Source organism: Felis catus, chromosome B4, assembly GCF_018350175.1.
Source record: "Felis catus isolate Fca126 chromosome B4, F.catus_Fca126_mat1.0, whole genome shotgun sequence".
In the NCBI taxonomy this organism is placed as follows: Eukaryota; Metazoa; Chordata; class Mammalia; order Carnivora; family Felidae; genus Felis; species Felis catus.
The window spans coordinates 37,244,433-37,267,012 of NC_058374.1; the positions used below are offsets into that span (position 1 = coordinate 37,244,433).

General features: G+C 35.2%; 1 protein-coding gene across 1 annotated transcript in view; it reads right to left on the reverse strand.

The window, feature by feature from the left end:
- WNK1 (WNK lysine deficient protein kinase 1) overlaps positions 1 to 22,580 on the reverse strand; it is a 159,492-nt gene that overhangs the window by 27,488 nt on the left and 109,424 nt on the right. Inside the window, 7 exon segments of the mRNA XM_023256636.2 lie at positions 274 to 732; positions 2,004 to 2,153; positions 8,623 to 8,706; positions 16,919 to 17,106; positions 18,455 to 18,788; positions 20,119 to 20,338; positions 22,385 to 22,473. Of these exon segments, the coding sequence (XP_023112404.2) occupies positions 274 to 732; positions 2,004 to 2,153; positions 8,623 to 8,706; positions 16,919 to 17,106; positions 18,455 to 18,788; positions 20,119 to 20,338; positions 22,385 to 22,473 (1,524 nt within the window).

A 22,580-nucleotide genomic window follows, 5' to 3' on the forward strand; every position in this document is an offset into this window, starting at 1 on the left:
GCCATATCTAGCATTTAGTCAGCTTACATCAAATATTGAGAGAACCATCTTCCTCCAAGGAAGTGTCTTGAGAAAAATGGAAATGAATCATTCAACATTACTATCCTATCTTTTCTCTGAATTTTACTGTATTAGCTTCTCTAGTTGAGATCAGCTACACTTTTGTTACTGCCAGTTATTTTGACACTCAACTATTAGGTTTTCAAGTCCTTGATGGTTTACTATTAGAACCAAACCCTCTGGTGCCCTCCTTTTTGCTAGCCAAAACAATACCTGGTACAGAACATCTCCAGAGGGAAGTGGAACCTCAGCAGCTTGTCCAAGGTTAGCTGGTATTCCCATGGACTGAACTGCTGGTTGCAGGAGCTGTGGGTGAACCTGACTTGGCAGCTGAGTCACAGGCTGCAGAAGGGTTGGAAGCTGACTAGGAACCGCAGTTGGTCCCCCTGGGATCGCAGCTGCCGTAGCAGATGAGGCCAAGGTGAGCAGAGGCTGATTAACGCCAGCTGCCATTGTAACGGGAAGGGATGAGAAACCTGTCTGAGCCGCAGACACATGAGGAGTTGATATGGGAATTTGAGAGACAGGATACTGGGGGTGTAAGGAAGTAGAGAGTGGCTGTCCCAGAGGGAGGAAATGAGCACCAGAGTGGACTGGAACAACTGAGGGTTGTGTCGCAACTGGGATCTGAGGTTCGCCTTGGATAGCTGGTACTGGCTGGGAAACTGGAAGCTGGGAAGGTAAAGAAAAACAAAACAGACAGACTTAAAAAAAAAAAAAGAAAAGAAAAGAAAAGAAAAAAGCAAGGCTGCCAAAAGCAAGATTTATGTGTTAGCCAAAAAGAAGGAAAAAAAAACCCAAAAACCCAAACCTGCATACATTAGTTTAAGTTAATGTGCCACACAAGAATAGGGAAAGGATAACAGGAGACAGAGAGGCTGACAGACCGGCTGTTCCAAATCTTTTGTTGTAGGAAATTTTACTAATGTTTCATCGTTCGACAATAAAAGAAGACACTTACGAAAGCAGAGTTTGTTTTTTTACAGCTCTATTTAGACATATTTCACATACCCTAATCCATTAGTATATTTGTTGTCACTACATCTATGACTGCTATTATAGTAGTTACTGAAATTCAAATGAAATTCCTTCTTACTGGAATTAGATTTCAATCTGTATTGCTTCTACAATTCTTTATTTTTTTTATTTTTATTTTTTGCTTCTACAATTCTTAAGTCTAACACTGGCCAATGAAAGTAGGTATGAGTACCATATTTCACTGACTCTAGGATGGAATCATCCCTCTCTACCACCTGGTCATTTTAACCTTTGTGAAACTAAGATGTATCTTACAATTAATGGTGTGTCAGTACTTGGTTACATAACATAATGGTGCATTTGACAACTGACAGTATCTCAGATGCGATGAAATACGACAGAAACAATACACTGTGCCAAAATACAAGGACAACAAGCCCCAACGTTAAAGTTTAAAATAGGTCATCCAGTAGAATATACGTTCAAAAGGGCACTTTTCAAGTGATTCAAAGGACGACTCAGAACAACAGAACATGATTCCATATAAGGGGTTTTTATGACTTACTGTCAGTAGGCAAAAGAGGAAAAAATGCATAAATCTGCATGAAAAATACAGCACAGTTGTAAACCTAGAATAATTAGATATAGCTAACTCAATTCTAGAAAATGTCATAGGTTCAGTTACCAAAGCACTGTTACTTAACCCACCAGTTCTAATACTTGTCCAACTGACTTCAGACTGATAAACCTAAAAGTTAAGCATTTTTGGATTGTGAATGCTGTCAGTATGTACCTATTTACATTAACTAATTCATGTGCACAAAAGGAACAATTGTCAATTCATTTTTGTGGTGAAAATAACCAACTTTGGTATTTCAACATTAGAGAAGAGAGAAGCCTATCCATGAGAAAATACAAGTTACATGGAGATTCCATTTAGCATCTATTTAGAAATGAAGAGCTACCTGTTTTCCAGATGATACTTGAGGCAAGACCTGTGGAGTCTGAGACTGACTGACTGGCTGTGCAGTAGTGGCCTCACTGGAGGTTGATGTCTGTGGAAGTGAATACTGCACTGTCTGTTGAGGAGGGGCAGTCTGCTGTACTCCCTGCTGCTGAAAATAAAGTATAATTATTCAGTTTTGTTTCAAGTCATTAGTAGCATGATTCTAAGGAAGTATGTTTGCTTAAAGCCTTCTGTACTATAAATGACAATATTAGTAATCAAGACATACACAAACCCAAATTCATCAATTCCCCTTCACACATTTATTTCTTTTTCCTCTGGTGTTCTTTATTTGTGATGGTACCACGAAGAGCAATTAACCAATGTTTCAGAATTTGAGTCACTGCTGGTTGAGTCACCTATCATCCCCCTTACCCCAACAGTAGGTCATTCATAAAGATCTTTAGATAACATATCCAAATAGGTCCTCTCTCCTCTAATATCTCCTTCTGGTTTTTCCCATTTTTTTGATATCTGTTCTTACTTTGGTCCTATATTAAGCAAATCCAATCTCTTCCCTTTAAGCTCTTTCTCTCACTGTATTTTTGCAACCGTGTAATTAATTTGCTTGAAGAATAGCTCTGATTACAGCCACAAAATAGAAAAACACTGAATGTGGAATTTTAGCTTTACCATTTACTAGTTGTAATACCTTAGAGACTGCTCATTTTACTGCCAAAAAGATACTTCCTTCTTTGAAAACAAGGACACAATCACTCAATTCAAAGCAGGGCAAAGGAATAAGTGACATTTAGGAATCAACCACATGTTAGGCATTCTGGTTTAATACATCTAAACTTAATGTATGGTACATAATTGTACTCGCAATACTAAATTTTGTAATAAGTTAATGGCCCCCTCTGGCCTAACAAAAATCTGAACTTCACAAATGACTTTCAAGACTCTCTAATGTCTCTAAGTAATTTAAAATTGTTTTGGTTAACACAAAACAACAGCTGCTTGTAATAAAAATTTTTAACCAACGTATCAGATCGTTAAGTTAAATGAAATATCCTAACCCCGTTTCTCTAGACGCAACCACTATCAATGGTTTGGTCATCACCTTTATGGATTTTTTTCTATATATAACTCGTCATTTACACACAATTACATATTGAAATAAAAGCATGTTCATTCTATAAATACAGTTCTCTAACATGCTATTTTCATTTAACTTATCAATGGCATCAATATCCTAATGATGAACATTTTGGTTGATTTTTTTTTGATACTTAAAATAATGCTACAACCAGTAGCTTTACATATGTCCTGGTCTATACAACTAACTAGATACTGCTGGTAAAAAGATATACTATTTGTTTATAAGTATATGTATACATAAAAACTTGAGATTTAACTGACATAATGATTTAATATAGGTGTATATTGTGAAATGATCACCAGAAGAAACCTACTTAACATCTATCACCACACAGTTACAGTTTTTTTCTTGTAATGAGAACTTTTAAATTTTAAGATCTACTCTTTTAGTAACTTTCAAATGTACAATACCATAGCAATTGTAGTCACTATGCTACACACTGCATTCCCAAGACTTACTTATTTTTATTTGTTTTATATATATTATGATCCTGACCACCTTAATGAACATCCTAGATTTTGTTAGGTGATAATCTGTAAATATTTTTGTTCTCCTGATACTTATTTCTTACTTTGCTCTCACTGTATCAATTAAAATCACCCCCCAAAATGCTGACACACAATGATGACAATAGTAGTGTTTGTTTTTTTCTTGTTTCTGATAATGTATTCTTATTTTAACTTAAATCAGGAACAACTGGCTACTGATTATATAACATTTATTTTCAAAACTAATAAGATATATATATCCAAATATAAGGCAACTCTGATTATAAAATAATTTTCCATATTTTCACCGAGAAAGGAGAATAAAAAACTAGAGAATCTTTTTGGTCAACTTGAATATATTTTAACTGTAAGGAATTCACACTGAAACGTCTACCATTATCTGAGTCATTAATTTACATCTCTAAATAAGATGGCACACTTACATAAATATATTAACATATATTTACTTACATATATTAACTTATATATTATATATATAATATATATTATATATTAACTTATATATAATATAATATATTAATATTGCTCCGCCTTCCTCATTCAAACTCTTCCCACATAATAAACCAGTCTCTTTATCTTCACTGGAGCTATACTACAAAGGCTCTAGTTTTCTGGAGCATAGTATAATACTTTCCCTGTAAGTTGTGTAAAATTTTCAGTGACAAGCATCATAAATAGCATTAGGACAGCTGGATTTTTTTTGCTTTTGTCATAACTTATAGGTTCATATTCATGTAATCTTTGTATTACCTCCTTACAGTGACCTTTGAATAAGTTGTTCACAATGACAATAGAACCTGGAATAGTGAAGTTGCTCCCTTAAGAATAAGGACCAAATCTATATTTAATTTCTTAGCTTTTATTTTAAAACCAGTTCTGTCAGATGTTGTCTATAAACATCTCCAACTACATATACTTATTTTAAGGTCCTTACAAGCACATGTTTTCACCAGTTTTATTTTATTCCATTAACATTTTTTTGCTTATTGTTCAAAATAAAGGAGAGTGAAAGCCCGTAATGTGCAAATATGATAAAAATTTCAATATGTTGATTTCCTTCTTTACTAAGAGAAAGGGAAAAGTTTGAGGAAAAAAATATACCACTTTACAGATGAGCATATGCTTAATTCTCTCTCACTTCTATCAATGCAGAACCAAGCTTACATCAAGATGTGGATTCAATCAACTTTTTTATGAACCTATACCTTTACTTACTTGTGTTCTAGCTAGACTGAACTAAAGGTTTCTGTTCTCACAGTTTTCTATCTTTGTTGTTTTCTACCTTGCTTATACTGACCCCCCCCCCCCCCCCACCACCACTTTGGCCTAGAACACTCTTTATTCTTACATGAGTTTAACTCACAATCAGAGTTCAGTTCAAATGCTATCTCTTTCATAAAGCCTTCTTGATATTCCCCTCCCTGCTTGAAAGAGATACAATTTCTCTCCTTTGGTGGCATAATTGGGATGCAGTTAAGTGGTGAGTTGTGGAGTCAGACTACTTGGATTTAAATTCTGTTTCTACCTCTTATAAGCTGTGTAAGCTTGGATAAATTACTCATCTTCTCTAGATCTTACCTTATCTCTCCCATCTGCACAATGAAAATAATGACAGTATACTTACAGGGTTCATACAAGGATTAAATAAAAATACAGGTAAAATGCTTTGCACATTGTATATAATCTTAACTATTACGCTTATTTGTTTTGTAGGAGTTGACATATATGTTTACTAGATTACTTAGGCTCTTTGAAAGTAGTCATATCTGATCCATCTTGACCCTCAGTGCCTATCTAGCACATGGTCCTTGGGAACATAAACTCAGTTAGGAAAAAAAATCTGTTTAATTACTGGTATGTGTGTGTGTGTGTGTGTGTGTGTGTGTGTGTGTGTGTAAAAGAGAGAGAGAGAGAGAGAACTGTTGAGAAATAACAGTTTTATAGACATGTACCATCACTCTGCTTAAAATAAGAGTGACAGGCACATACGCCAATTATACCTTAGAGTATTTAGGGAGAAGAGGCACCCCTGGGTAGGCCAGGAATAGATGGTCATCTTTTTGTGCACAATCTCACTGGCTAATAAACAACACTTCAGCCAAATAGGTATTGTTTAGCACAGCAACTTGGAAACATGTTTTGTATAAACCTGCCTCATGAAACCAGTTCAAATAGCCTATACAGACTATATACTATCTATTGAATAAGGAAGGGTGCTTGATGGAAAAAATGTTCATGAGCCTCAGTTGAACACAAAGTTAAGAAATACCTGAAGATTCAATGGAAGAAATAATAATAAGAAGAAATAATAATATTAGTAGTAGTATAAAAATTAATCATAAAATAAAATATAAAATTATTATTGGCTCTATTATTATTATTTTACTTATTTATTTATTTATTTATTTATTTATTTATTTATTTATTTATTTATTGAGCTATAAGAGAGTGAGCATAAGTGGGGGAGAGGGGCAGTGGGAGAGAGCAAGAATCTTAAGCAGGCTCCATACTCAGTGCAGAACCCGACACAGAGCTCAATCCCATGACTATGGGATCATGACCTGAGCCAAAATCAAGAGTCAGATGCTTAAATGACTGAGACACCCAGGTGCCCCTGTAACAAATTATTAAGTAAGGTGGTTTATGGCATACATGGCAAAGAGCTACTAAGTTTTCTAGTAGGAGGAAGCTATTTTTGGAACCTCATTGAGATACACATACCACTAGAAGGGACTCTTGATCAAAACATGAAAAAAGCAATCCCTTATTGGTTACAGTCCAGAAACCCATGGAATAAAGTAAATTTCAGCTAAAGGACATTTCCCTTCTCACTCTAATAAAATTAGAGATATGGTTTCCGAAGGTAGGGTTGGAAACCGACAGTATAAAAAAATGAAACTCACATCTAAAAATAAACTCCACCCATATAGTACAGAGACAGAGCTTATAACCTTTAAAAAAAAAAAAAAATGAAATCCCAGTAGCTGAAACAAATAAATGCAGATTCTTGAGTACCTCTCCAGAATCATAAGTCCCTGCAGAACTTTAATGTAGAAAAAAAACCTATTCTAGAAATGTTGAATTCTGGCTTATAATTTTTAGTTCTATCCACTTACTGGCTATGCGACCCTGAAAAAATTAAGTATTCTAGACTGCATATACGAGGCCCAATTTTATGATTCTATTTAAGTATCATCCTCTAAGTAACATAATTCACAAAATAAAAGTATCTACAAAAAGCATCACTGACACATAAATTTTGATTGTATTACAGCCATATTTAGCTACATTTTTTCCCAGAAGAGTCAACTACCTAAATTCTTTTAACCTGACCATTTATGGAATTGTCCTCCCTTTACCCCCACATATTTTTCTTACTAATAAACTGAATGGTTTGTTTCATTATCTTCATTTGCTAGTAAGTATACATATTATATGCCCACATATAATATACATAACAAATTCCTTTGGAGAAGGAAGAACAGAGCAAGCACTTAAATTTACTCAGGTTTATTGGTGTTGGCCTGTGTCCAAAGATAAACAAAGTAGGAGTGGAACCTGATAGCGCTTCTGCCCTCAAAACAGCTTCATGTAATTTTTAATTTGTATTTTCATTAAAGGTTGTTAATAGAACTAAAATACAATTTGTTAAGGTTGGCAAATTGTGACTACTCAAATTTAACTAATTATATACAGATTCATCTACTTGTCTGAAAGAAAAAGCAAGAGCAAGACAAAGCATATGATTACCAGCCTTTAAATTCTGTAGACAGGGCTGTTTGTTGGTCACCAAGTAAATGTACATATAACCAAACTAATCCTGTACAAGGAACAACTAATTTAAACTAGTATCAAATGACTGTATGATTACATGCTAGCCTGGAAGGAGACCATCTGTAATAAAAATTAAAAGCTTTGTTTAAAAAAATTAATACAGGGGTGCCTGGGTGGCTTTGTTGGTTAGGCATCTGACTTCGGCTCAGGTCATGATCTCATAGTTCATGAGTTCGAGCCCCGAGTCGGGCTCTGTGCTGACAGCTTGGAGCCTGGAGTTTGCTTCAGATTCTGTGTCTCCCTCCCTCTCTCTGTCCTTCCCCTATTCATGCTCTGTCTCTTGTTCTCTCTCTCAAAACTAAATAAACATTAAAAATACAATACAATACAATAAAATATTAATAGAAACAGAAACCCATTTATGACTTGGTAGCTGGGAAAACACACTTCGCAGGGAACTGTCAATGAAATAGTTCATGAGGAAGTTTTTACGACAAATGTGGTGGCTATCAATTTTATTTGAAACAGCTAAAATATTCAACAGTGTCAAAAAAGCCTTATTCCCATGCAAATAATTGCTATTAACTAATATCAGTAATGAACTACACGTGTTTAATTTTAGAATTACTAGTTTTGCTGTTGAATACATTAGCACTGTACTATAATCTTTTGAGTTCTATGGACCTTTAGGAATAAACTCCCCAAATCAAAGTTTAAAAATGTTTAAAAAGTTCCTAACGTAGCTGTTCAGTTCTCTCAGCATAAAATCTGATACCCCATCTCACAGATTAGAAATTAATTAAAAAGGAGTATAGCATTATTAGTCAAATACAATGAAAGCAATAGCAAAATGCTCATAAAAGGATAAGTCACAAATATAAAAAGAAAACTGACATTCTTTGTGTTGTTAGATTATGTGTAGAATCATGTATTTAAGGCAGATAAATATCAGTTAACGATTCTTTTGAATTTGAACATATGTCTAAATTTAGTAGATAATTTAAAAATACATTAAACAAACGGGAAGATTTTCTAAAATGTTACTGGACACAAATGTTATGCCTCTTGATTTTTCTTTCAAGAACATGGCAAACCATTTACTTACGTAAGGAATCTAATTCATGAAAAGATGTTAAGCAGTGTTTTGGTTACTATTAATATATAAAATGTAGCAATGAGTTAGTTGTTCTCACCTGCTGAGAATGTTGTATGGGCAGGGAAGATGGAACCCCTGTTAGGCTACTTGAGGATGGTTGACCCTGGCTTTGCCCCTGTGCCTGAAGGAAAAAAGTGAATACAACAAATTAGCGAAGCCCTACGTAGGTACAGAGAGGTCAGGCTTTTGCAATAAACATTCAAACTCCTGAGAGTTTGCTTGAGCAAAATGAAACATTAGCTTGATTAAGTATGTATGGGAGACCACTGGGGCATCTTTTGTAAGAAAGGGTTAGAGACAGATTATATCACAGAATGTATCCTGATCCCATGCAAAAACCACTAGTGGTTAAAACCTAACTTACTACTGCTGTGTTTGGGCTATAATTTTAGCTGACCAAAATAGTAAAATTCATAATAAAATTGTTACTGAAAGTATAATAATCAGGAAAAAGTAGCATGACTACCAATGTGAAATAACCCTGTATTGGAATAATTAAAGACAAAGGGTATTTGAGAGTGCTAATTTGGTTCCTTTTGCTACTTCTTATAGTGCTAGGGTGACTTTTACTAAAAATGTAAAAAACTTGTCATTGTCACTAACCTAGAGTAATGGTTGTCACGCAGAAGTGATTTTGCCCTTCCAGGGATCATTTGTCAGTATCTAGAGACATTTTTGGTTGTCACAACTGGGGGAAGTGGTTTCTACAGGCATGTACTAGTTAGAAGCCAAGGATGCTGCTAAACATCCTACAATGCACAGAACCACGACCTACAACAAAGAATTATCCAACCTAAACCATCAAGTGTTGCATTTGAGAAACCCTGACCTAGAAGTCTAAGTTAAAATAATTGAGAAAGTGAGAAATGAATGCAGGATTTCTTATGTAGGTAAGTTAAGGAAATGAAAAGGCCCACAAACTTTGGTGTTCCATTTCAGTTTAGAGGGGTTTCTATGAAGCCTACTTGGATTTGACACCACATGTCACTGCATCTTAACCACTATTAAGTATTCATTCTTTCTACAGTATGTAAATTTACTGCCTGATGGCTTACTTTGGAAAGTTTAAAGAAGAATGGCTGGCAGTGCGTTAAGATTTATAATACAGGCTGACAAGCAGTGCGTTAATGTGAGCACACAGTGAGTACACTGCATGCCGATGCAACGTAATTTTCATTTCTGGATCTTCTTGCTTCCTAGAACTATTCTAAATAACCTATACTTTATGTACACTTTTGGGATTGTTTATGCCCCTTATGAGGGAAGAACACAGGAAGAAAGTATCAAGAACATACAGTATTTTATAAGAGTGGAATATTTAAAAGATCCAAGCAATGCCTTGAATATATAATTGAAAAGTCTCCTATATAGATTTTATAAGACTTATACATTTGATAAAATATATCAAAGGAATATATGACAGTTAATACTGACTCCACTTGAATTCTGTTATGTCCATTACTTTGTCTTTATTTGCGAGAGTACATATGCCCATACCCATAAATAACAAAATTTAATTTGTTGAGGAAACAACCAAGGCCTGAGATATCTGTTTCTCAGCTTGCAACATCTATCACAAATTCTTAAAAACAAAAAAAAATCCTACCACCCACACTAGATTACAATTTTGTTGCTAAAAATTAGAATCAATTTTATGGATTAGCATTTTATTTGGACATATAATACACAGTGACTTGTTCAAATGATGCCATTTTAAAAGGCATTTTCATTTGTTCCTAAATTCTTAAGATGTTTCTTTTCTAAGATTCCTCCAAACTAATCAAAATTTTGTGTATTCTTAATACTCTTTAAAAAACTCCCTATTTTCCATTCTTTTCATTTTACAGAAAAAAAACCTATTAAAAAAAAAAAAACCAAAAACTAGCCATGTTTGTTTCTAGGGAGAGAGAAATACTTCATATTAATATTTATAAATAATCAACGATGAGTCAACTTTACATGATAGACAGTTACATTCTCACTACAAATTGAAATTATTCTACATATGGATAGAAGTAACTGATTTTGACGAGTGACTAAAGTTCTAGTTTTTGTGTTCTCTTTTTCAAGGGTTTGCACATATTATAGGTAAATGAGGCAGCTTCTCTCTCATACTGTGTTCTTATATACAAGTAGTTTATAATCCCCCCAAAAGGAGAAATACTAATATTACAAATAAAATTAAAAATAATCCACATAAATGGAAAGGAGGGATAGAAAACTTAAATGTAATGATGCACAGTAGGGTAGTTTAAAAGAATCGTGGAAGTTTTCCTATAACCTGTGGATGGAGTGCAGATCCTCCTGAAGAAAATGAGGCAGATAAAACCTGCTGAGATGTGGCTCCTTGGGGGAAACAGAAGAAAAGTGGGGATTCTTGTAACACTGTCTGAGGCAGACGGATAAAGGGTAATGAGACGTCAGAGCCAAAAGGTGCAGCTGCTCCCCCTGTAGGGGGAGGTGATTGAAAATCACTGGGGTCTGAAGAAGTAATTTGTGAGGAATCACTGGAATATTCTGGGCTTCCTATTGGCCAGTTCTGTCCGATAGGCTCTACCACAGAAACGGTCAATTCTGGGGCATGGTAATTACGCTGTTCTTCAGTCACAGGCTGTAGGCGGCCATGTAATCCAACTGATTGAGGAGGTGGTTCTTCCTGATTCAAGTCCACTGCAACCTGTCGATTTCGGTAAACACGCTGAGGCAAGACTCCTCCTCCTTCTCCCGAAGAGGAGCTTGGAGTGTGAACATGAAACTCAAATACACAATTGCTTCTGCTCTCATTGTTATGAGTTAACACAGCGGGCGCAGAATGAGGAACAAAGACAGGGTGAAATTTCAAACGTGTAGCATCTGTACTGATAGGTGCAGAAATACTAGAGAGGGGAGATCCTGGACTCAATCCAGAATCTAATCTTAAATTCTGAAGGTGTCCTACCAGGAAAGCCTGTCCAGATGGAAATTCAAAGACAGAACTTGAGGTAGGGCCCCCTGGTACTGGCTTCTGTTCAGGTATCTGTTTCATAGGACTTGACAGTACTGGTGAGTTGTATGGAATACCCTCATACTGTTCTGTCACCTGGGCCTGGTAAGCTAGATACACTGGTTCCTGAGGAATAAAATAGTGAGCTTCTTCTGGAAGTACTAGTCCAGGTCTATAGTCACCGTGAACTTGAGTTGGTTCAAACATAGGATGGACCTGTATCTCACATGGCTCTCCAGTTATTCTACTGGCTGTAGTGCCCAACATAACTACGGCCTCTGGTGTCCAGTTAGTTGGGCTGCCACCAGGTGGAAGAAGATTTTGGCCAACAGTCCTCAGCAGGGGTTGGAAGTGGCGAGTTTGGGCTTCCAAGAAGGAGGTGCTCTTACGCCGCTGGGAAATGGCCACCTTCGGTGGACAGGTGGGAGGTGGTGAAAAAGAAACTGGACGTTCATGAATAGTTGGGAAAAATATCTGTGATTCTGGGTATGTTGGGGTCCCCCCACACGGATGCGCCATGGACTGAGGCTGTATCAACATGAATAAGACAAGTAATTCATACATTCATATGTGAAATTACATTAGACATGCAAAACTGGGTAGCTCTGTGTAACCCTATGAAACGGTTACACAAAATTTATAATTAATAAAGAAATAACAATGCTTTTGGAAATTATGTGCATAGTAAAAATCCATTAAATACATCCAGGGTCAATAAAGTTATTCTGTGGGATTCTTTGCGTTAGATAAGAGCTGCTTTTCCACAACATCTTCTCTCAAAGGAAATGGAAGAGTTTTCTAAGTGTTTATTCTGTTTTTACCCCCAATTAATATTCTCACTCTTAAGACTTAATGTATATTTAAATCAGTGGAAAAAGAATTAAAATAGTAAGAGTTAAGGGAAGATAGTAAGCTCAACATTTTTAAGATATAAGAAAGGTACTTCAATTTAATCTGCTATACAAAGTTTTCCTATATTCTATATTATTATCCTGTGCTGTTAGAGGCTTCAGTGTTATTATCAACTAACAGTATGTCATCTAACTAGAAATCAAAAGAAGTATTTTTGGTGGACAGTAAAAGACACACTACGGACTACTGATAGAAATACCTTCCCCCCATCTATCTTAAACTAGATGCAGTTAATTTTACTACACGAAACATGTTACAGATGTCAAATTGCTGAATGTCCACTTCTCTGATCCTAGTTAAGTGGTGAATAATTTAGTGTTCAAATCAAGTGAAAAGGATAATATAAATAACAGACTTAACAGCACTTTTTTATTCACATAGGCAGTTACAGTCATAAGACTCTATAATTTTAGAATCCTACCTAGCCAAATGCAAACAGTGTACACTGTAATAATTCACTTTTATGGACTCTTCTTAAAAAGAGTAGATTAATTTCATTCTTTCAGTAGGGATAGTCCCCATCAAGTTAGCAAAATGGCTCGACTGTTGCTTCTTCACAACAGCTAAAAGAGGGCTTCTATTTCAGACCAGAATGCTTCATTTTACTGTTTATTCAAGGAGTATCCCAAAGCCATAACATATATATGGCTAATCATTCTCCTAAGTACAAATCTGAATATTTTGATATTGCTAGATCAGAATGTTAACTATATTCTCTATCTGGAAAAGCAGCAGCAAGGTCCCACAGTGTTTAACACAACTTTAAGAGACAGATCTTTTATAGATACAAATGGGGCCAAAGAAAATCTTATATACTACATGTGTATCTAATGTATTCACTAGGGTCGCAGCAGCTCTTTCTGCCCACGAGTCCTGTTTTTGTGCTTTAATAAAACTACCATTTTTGCACCCTCCAAAAAATAATGTATTCATTAGAGTCAAGATCCCACCTTATTTGATCAATCTAAGAGACAAATTTCCACGAGGGAACATATGTTTTAGTTTGCCAACACCATCACTTTTAAACCGCTAAGAATTAAAAGCAACTTTCAGTCTTCAATTACTCTTTGCTATGGGGGAAAAAATGGACTCATTCAGCTTCATTAGTGTCTCTTTAGAATGACGTGAAGAGAAAATGTATTTGAGTTACTTTTTTGATAAAGAGAAAACTTGCTTTTGGTTAAATCAATGAATTTAAAATGAAGTAATACATATTCTTTATATTAATATGTGAAAATGCAAGGATTCGTATAGGTCAGTTAGGGATAGGAGAATATAATAAAAACTAAATTTTATTGTGTGCACATTGATATGTGTCCAGGGCACTATAAGCATTCTCTCTCATTACCTCCTTGCTTTTTTCCCCCCTTAAAGCCTGTAACAAAAAAGTTTCCTATAGGAAGAACTGGTATCCTGAAAGCATAAGTGTAGTCCTTTTTATTTATCTAATTTTTATTAAAATTCTTGATGCCTGGATGTATTCATTGGTAATAAATTTTCATTTGTCAGGAAGTTTACAGTTACATACAGTACTGACAAAGAGGGAAGGCAGGCTGGAGCGTCGGTGCTTGCGCTGAGAGGCAGAGTGCATAGGCAGGACACTCTCCAATGCTTTAGAAAGCTTTTCGGCAAAAGTTTCCTCAGGGGCAATCCGAAGGAGGGAAGGAGAAAGAGATGCAGACAGCACTGGTGGTGGGGTGGAAGGAGCACTGGGAGAGATGCGGGACAGAGAGGGAACAGCAGAAAGATGGGGAACACAAACCGACATGCTACGGCCACGACGAGGCTAAACAGAAAACAAACACACACATGAAAAACACAATACTTTGAAAAAAAAAATAACCAAATGTACAATGATAATAGGGCATAGCTGACCTAAAGAACTGTCCATCCTCCCCCAACCCAGCAAATCCAATTTTTTTGTGGAGAGGCATAATTCCACAAAGCACACCTGGCAAATCAAAACTATGCTCTCTACACTGTTGGCCACGTACAGGCTTTTTATGAACCACCACGATAATGATCAATTATCTTCCTAAATATTCTGAAATTACATCAATTGTTATGAATGTATGAATAAGAAGAGCCAACTGACTGAGGTAGTAGAATAGATAGGGAATACAATGAATACTGGCTTACATTTTTTAAAAACTTATTAAGATTAAGAAAGAATTAATTCTATTAGTTTAATGTACATTATAATGTGTAGAAGACTTTAAGACTGGATTACTTTGCTGGAACTCTGGAAATTTCAGAGGTTTCTCAGTTCTATTTAGAAGGGATCAGACTAAAAAAAATTGTTGTCTCGGAGTATTTTATTTATTACATTTCCTATCTTTATCTGTAAAGAGTAAAAACTCATTTTCTAACAGGAAAAGCATTAGTTTTCTAGAAGTAATTCACGACATAGACACATTCTGTAGTTTTACCAAAGTAGTCAATGGAAAAATACCTTAAATGTGAGTCTCTGAAGAGTAAAACTTTAAGAGTTTTCTGGCGTATCAGAGATTCAACTTAGGTTTATAAAGTTTGAAGCGTCTCAACATAAAAACTTTAATACAGCTAAAAAGCAGTATGCCTAATACTGTTAAAGTTGTCCTGAGCAAGTTTGTCATTTCCCTTTAGGTATTGTGAACTGTATAGTTGATTGTGTTTTCTTTTCCAAAACTGGCTGCACAGAATGCTTTGAATGAAATTTGTGGCCTACCAGTAGTAAGTACTTAAGCATCATCATACTTATCATACTTAGTTCATTCCTGGTTCTATTTTTTTTTCCACCCGTTTCCCTTTTATTCTAATTTTTTTATTGCACATATAAGTGATATATTATTGTAAGCCATAGTAAATTCTTTCTGCATTAAGAAAGAAAAAGAATCATAAGATTTAAAAAATCCTCAATATTTGATGACTCTTCATGATATACCTCCACAGAATACTGTCATTAAAAGGCAAGGCTGTCATTAATAGTCTGCTTTTAGAGCATCAATAAATAAATATAACTATCTTTGTGGCTCAAATATTTAAAATCATAAATGATCATTCTATTTCCTTTTCTAAAATAGAGACGCCTAACGTTCATTACCCTGTGATGAGGGAAGCAAAGAGATTAAAAATAGTTAAAAAGAAATCTAGTTATGATGATCCACAAAAAATCAACCAGAACAAGAGTAGAAACGAACAAGAAATGCTGACAATATCTGTCAGAACACGGAAATACATCTATATAGTCTCTGTAAGTTCTTCTACCCTACTTAATTATTTTAAAGGTCAGAAAAGTAGAAAACATTAGTGTATTAGTTTTCTTTGCGTTACTGTGGCCATTCATCTTGAGACTTAGCCAATGCAGGACTCATGAATGGACTCTGAAACATACAAACGTCTTTTATTCCAAGCTGTAGGACAAAAGAGCAGAGCAAGCAGAAGTATTTTCTTAACAGAGAAAGATTTTCATTTAATGTCGAGCAAAAGTTCCACAAAATTCTGATTTAAAAGCTTTCTGAGAAAGAGAAAAAAAAATCTGTCTAAAGATCTCACTACACAAGTGCTATACAGTGACCAGTTATTCTCTAATTCCTTCCTGAAGCAGATGATGTACTTTATTTAGCACTGAAGACTTCACAGAGGGTCAACAAAAGAAATGGGGTATTATCTGATACCTATTTTAACATTTTCTATATGAAAAGCAAGAGTGGCTAATGTAAAACATGGGGCAGTGTGTGTGTATCTGTGTTTACATATAAATGCATAAAATATTTCAGGAAATAATCTCCATAAGTGGATTCTGAAAATAAATCTGTAATAAAACCATACCAAATAAAGAGAAAAAGCAAATGAACGTATACCGGGAAAGGAATTTGTGTCCAACACAGACTTTAAGGCAGGAACACGCATAGCAACTGATGGTTAACTAAACACAAGCGCTAAATTAAATGGTCATACAAATAAAGGATTTCTTCACTCTAAAGTACTCACATGCAGCATTCTATAATGGTTTGAATGTCTTACCTGTGTTTTATACAATAAGAAATCTTATAAAAAATGCTTAGTAATTCTTTTAGTAAGTAAGCTTTTGAAAAACACTCCACACACCCACCCTCAAATCATTTGTATGTCCAACTTATGCTGATTTGAACAGTTTCAACTCTAAAGGGCTAAAGAGGGCATTATCTTTAATCAAATACAGATTAGTCTAAATCTTGTACATAGTTTCTTCACCTAGGAAGTTCAGCTGATTCTCATACATTAATGTTTATGTTCTAGCCTAACTGAACTACTCCAATTGTACTCTATAATAAACCTATTTCCTTTAGAAACATACCATCTATATTATCTACTTTAAACTCATGCTATTACTTGGATAGCAGAAAGAATCTGAAATTAACATATTACATCTACTGGCCCTCATTATAGGCTTACACTCTCTTATGCAGTTACTTACCATACTTGAGGATGGATATACCCCATGAGGCTGAGATTGTGCTTGGACAACAGAAGCTGTATGCCCTGGGATTGTGCCAGTAGAATGTGCCTGTTCATGTTGGGACCCATATGAAACTGTCTGTTGGCTGCTCACTCGAGATTCTGTGAAGACAGAAGATCCTTGACCACTGTCAACCGTCCCGTCAGCTGAGGGAGAAATAAATTGCCAAAAAACACAGAGACACACACATCACAAAAAGGAGGTTTATATTTTCCCATACAAACCCATTACTCTAGGGTTAGTTTTTTCTTTGTAAAGACCTGAACTAAATAAAAAATGAATACTAGTTATTTTACTAAGTAGATTTCTATGCTTAAAAACATGAAGGATCCATATGGAAAAAAGTTTTAATGTCTTTAAAAAAAAAAAAACTGCATGGCTGTCATAGAATCTTATTACCTGAAGAATAAGGGAACTAAAATGGAATGCTATTAGTCAGCCATAGGTTTGAGGTAGCTTTCAAAGTCTTATGATGTAGCTTTCCAAGCTTTCAAAGTCTTGGAGAGCAGTGCATTCTTATATTAAGGAGGTAGTTCAATCAAAAACTAATAAGAGGTGCATTAGTTTCTAGTCTACATGTTATTCAGCTTTGCTAAAAAAGCTGAACCAGATTAATGGATTCAATTACAAATAGCTAAGATAAATTTATTCATTTTTCATTATTAGTTATATTTCATTTTATTCATTTATTTTTGCAGATGTAAGTTTAAAAAAAAAGTTTTTATTTAAATTCCAGTTAGCATACAGTGTAATATTAGTTTCATAATTACATTTTATTTTAAGGAATTGTGAAAAGTAGAAATCTATAAACTGGAACTTCTAAGATGTTGGAACCTGTCAAATTATTTTATATCTTTTTTTTTTTTTTTAATTTTTTTTTCAACGTTTATTTATTTTTGGGACAGAGAGAGACAGAGCATGAACGGGGGGAGGGGCAGAGAGAGAGGGAGACACAGAATCTGAAACAGGCTCCAGGCTCTGAGCGGTCAGCACAGAGCCCGATGCGGGGCTCGAACTCACAGACCGTGAGATCATGACCTGAGCCGAAGTCGGACGCTTAACCGACTGCGCCACCCAGGCGCCCCCCTTTTTTTTTTTAATGTTTATTTATTTTTGAGACAGAAGGAGACAGAGCGTGAGTTGGGGAGGGGCAGAGAGAGAGAGGAAGACACAGAATCTGAAACAGGCTCCAGGCTCTGAGCTGTCAGCACAGAGCCCCATGCAGAGCTTGAACCCACAACCGTGAGATCATGACCTGAGCTGAAGTCGGATGCTTAACTGACTGAACCACCCAGGAGCCCCAAATTATTTTATATCCTAATCACATTTCCTTACTGTCCTGTCCTAGTCTGTTAGTGGTAATTACTTCAAATTTCTTATTATATATTGGCTTCATGATTCAAACCAAGAGGCCAGCGAAAAATGATGAGTAAAAAGATGAAAAATCACTTAGGAGTATCCTTAGCATACTTGTCCACTTCCCAAAATACTTACATAACACAGATATACTAGTTTGTTGGTACTGTAGTTGTTGATGTTGATCTGCCTCAGGTTCTTCAGGTTCTACTTGTGTAGAAACTGAAGCTGATGTGGTAGAAGCAGGAGGCATGCCAGTACTAGCAGATGGGGTCTGTTTGACTGCTGCCTGGGAAGTACTTGATTGTTGTTCTACCTGGTGTTTCTGATTGATCTCTTCCTGCTTTCTTTTTTCTTGTTCCTCCCGTACCAACTGCCGCTGTTCTCGTTTTCTCTTAATTAATGATACTCTATCTTTGATGGCTTTTGCCATGGTCTTGTGATCACCTTCACAGACATACCCAGACTCTACCTACAGGATAAAGGAATGCGTTAGAAAGCAGTACAATATCAAAAGAAAGCAAACCAAATATAAAACAAAAGAAGCAGGTGTGGGGAAAAAAGTAGGAAGAAGGGGGAAGAGAAAGACCTCTCTAAGGACTGGTCTTAACCAAATTGTGAAATTACTGGTCTGCATTATGCATTTCTCCACCATTTTTATAGATACTCATAGGGTGGGTGCCATCATCTTGGTAGAAACTCTCAGGGTGGGTGTACCTTTACTCCTAATAACAACAAAACAATGGGGAACCTAAAACCAAAGGTTTTAAACCAAATAAGGCTCATTTTATTCTAGTCACTCGATTTCCCCACTCACATTAACTATTAATATTAATTTGTCTTGTTTTAAACTTTGTTTCACTAGGCAACAACTTAACCAGAAACAACCATGGTAAATAAATGAAAGTTACAAAAAAAAAAAAAAAAAACAAATAAAAACACAAATCTCTAATGGTATAAAAAACTAACAATTAAAATAAATATCTCTTTCATACCTGACCCTTTCTACTGAATGGTTCTTATAAATTCTAGTAGAGATATTCTAGGAGTATCTCTTTATATTCACTATTTTAGGCACTATGGCAACCCTAAAATTGGTGAAGTGTTTCATTTCTGAAAAGTTGTATTTTAGACATAATTCAAAAAGTGATTGATCAAAGGCTGCCTACTAAAAAAAAACTCCCTCAAGTAAAAACAATTCACAGTGTATTTATAGAGTTTATCCCAATAACTGATCAATATTTATATATTTAGAAAATATAAATTGTCATTTGAACTCTATAGGTTTATCTAGATTAGGAGTCATTTGACCTTACAGTCTTTCACATTACTTCAGAATACATTTTATTTTATTTTATTTTATTTTATTTTATTTTATTTTATTTTTTCAACGTTTATTTATTTTTGGGACAGAGAGAGACAGAGCATGAACGGGGGTGGGGCAGAGAGAGAGGGAGACACAGAATCGGAAACAGGCTCCAGGCTCTGAGCCATCAGCCCAGAGCCTGACGCGGGGCTCGAACTCACGGACCGCGAGATCGTGACCTGGCTGACGTCGGACGCTTAACCGACTGCGCCACCCAGGCGCCCCCAGAATACATTTTAGACCCATCCATCCATCCTTATATATCTACATCTATTTATCTTTTCCTTAAATAAAAATAACTTTGGGGCCATTAATCAATACAATTTTGTATCAATGAGATCTGCCATCCACACTGCTTCATAAACTTTTTTGCTCAATAATACCAATGTTTGTAAGTCTGTATCAATTTTTAAATAGCAGATCAGTGCTAATTTACCATTTCTTGAGCAACGTCTTCCGGCACATCTCTTTCCAAGTCAAAGGAAAACTCAATAGCTTCATTGTCTTTGTATTTTCCCTTTAGTTTCTTAATATCTTCAATACGTAGCCATAATTTAATGGCTATCTTTTCTCCATCATCTTCTTCTGCTAATTCTACCCGTACCCCTGTTTCCTCCTGGAAGAAGGCATGGTTCAAAAGGTCTTTGATAGAATATCTACCAAAGAGAGGGAAGTGAAACAAAAACAAAATACCATTAGATTTAAAACATAATTTTCAAGTGTGGCTGATTATTGTCATGCTTGGAATAATAAAAAAGGACTTTTAAAAAAAAACACAAAGATTTTATAACTCATTTCTACATTGCTCCGTGTAAATAGTGATTATAGTTTTGATCTCAAGTTACAGAACATCAGAACAATCTCATTTATAAATAAAAGTTGAAAGTGATACTTTTTAATCGAAGTGATCTAATCTCATATTAGTTAACAATGTACTAGTAACAGCAAATAATACACAGAATATCATAGCTTCAAAATACCACATAGTTTACGTAGAAATTTACAGTTAAGGGGCGTCTGGGTGGCTCAGTCAGTTAAGCGGCCGACTTCGGCTCAGGTCATGATCTCTCGGTCAGTGAGTTCAAGCCCCACGTCGGGCTCTGTGCTGACCGCTCAGAGCCTGGAGCCTGCTTCAGATTCTGTGTTTCCCTCTCTCTGACCCTCCCCTGTTAATGCTCTGTCTCTGTCTCAAAAATAAAATAAAAACGTTAAAAAAAATTTTTTTAAAGAAATTTACAGTTAACAAAAATTCCTCATATGTTAATTTATAGTTAACAAAATTTCTTCATCTAATCCTTCACCAACAGCCAGTGAGGTATTATTTTGATTTTCAGGAAATGGAGGCTCAGAGAGGATGAAAATCTTCTCATAGTTAGAAGGCTTAATGGTTGAATCAAAATTTGAAAATAGGTTTTTTGATTTCTAGTTCTTTACCTTCTACTACAACTTTATTTACCCCAATAAATTCAATTCCTTGTTCAACAATTTGTGTACTAGGCAAAAAGTCTGATTGTGGAATAATCTTCTTTAGATAAATGGTTTCAAAATACCAGTAATCTAGTAAACTGTATCATCCAGAAAAGAAATAGCAATATGTTTTAAGAATGGAAACAAATACTCTTTTGTTTATAGTAAAAAAAAAAAGTTCTTAGAAGATTAAGGACTCCCCTTTCCAAACACTGTATATACAATTAGAAATCCAAACTAAATTTCTATTGGACAGTCTTAAAGATCATGATGTTAAGCTCTTCCAAACAACAGAGTTATGAAAAGAGAATGAGACTGGAGAAGTGAAGATACTGAATTCTTTAATTTGGATGATATACCTGATTGCTCTCATTCTTAAGGAGATAGATTATGCTCAACTTACAATTTATATTTGTACTGGCTGGTCTTCTTTTTCTTTTTTGGAAGGTGAGTGGGGATGGTGAGGGTAGATTATTTTTCATAAACAGACACTGGCTCTTTGCCATGCCTGACGGGTTATGAATCAGCTGTATGATGTATCAGATACTTGCCGCTCCTCTGAGAAAAGTCCTGTTAGTACACATGACTAAGCCAGATCTCCTCCTAAGCTTTGGGCAAACTTGTCTCTTTTTACTGAAAGGAATTTTGATGTTTTGCTCTTCAATTGTGGCAGAATGACAGCAAATCAAGACCTGTATAGTTGAGCTGATTTCCAAGAGCCAAGATTTAATTTCACCTTTTAGAATTCAATGGGTAAAGAACTAACAAACAGATCTGCTGGTTAGAAAGAGATTGAACCCTACTGAGTTTTATAAATTATGCTGATGCTACAGGTTAAGTAGTTGTATCTGAATGTAGCAGCTAAGTTTAAGATGGTTCTGGTTCACTTAAACCCTATGACACTACATTTTCACAACATTTCAGTATATCAAGTCTCAATATTACCTTAAATGGACAGAAGTCTACTTTTTAAAGATTTTTAAAAATTTTATTTTTTAAAGTAATCTCTATACCCAATGTGGGGCTTGAACTCACTGAGATCAAGAGTAACATGCTCTACCAAATAAGCCAACCAAGCCAGCCTAGAATGCTAATTTTAAAGATATTCCATGATATAAATAGAGAAATTAATCACAAGTGAAATATTAAATACACTTTAGATTGAGTATTGTATTCAGACACATCATTACATTTTAGGTTTTTATGCAATACCTAAGTTAAAAGTGGCAACTTACCTTTCATCTTTGTTTTGCCTTATGCATCCTTCAATAATTTCCTTCACTTCAGGAATTGCTACTTTGTCAAAACTGGCAGGCTTCACTCCCTGAGAAACATAAAAATAGCAACAGAAACAATTAATAATGGCAGGGTCTTTGAACTTTGATTTTGAATTGCCTCTTAAGCTTTTATTAGATTGCCTTCTTACCATCC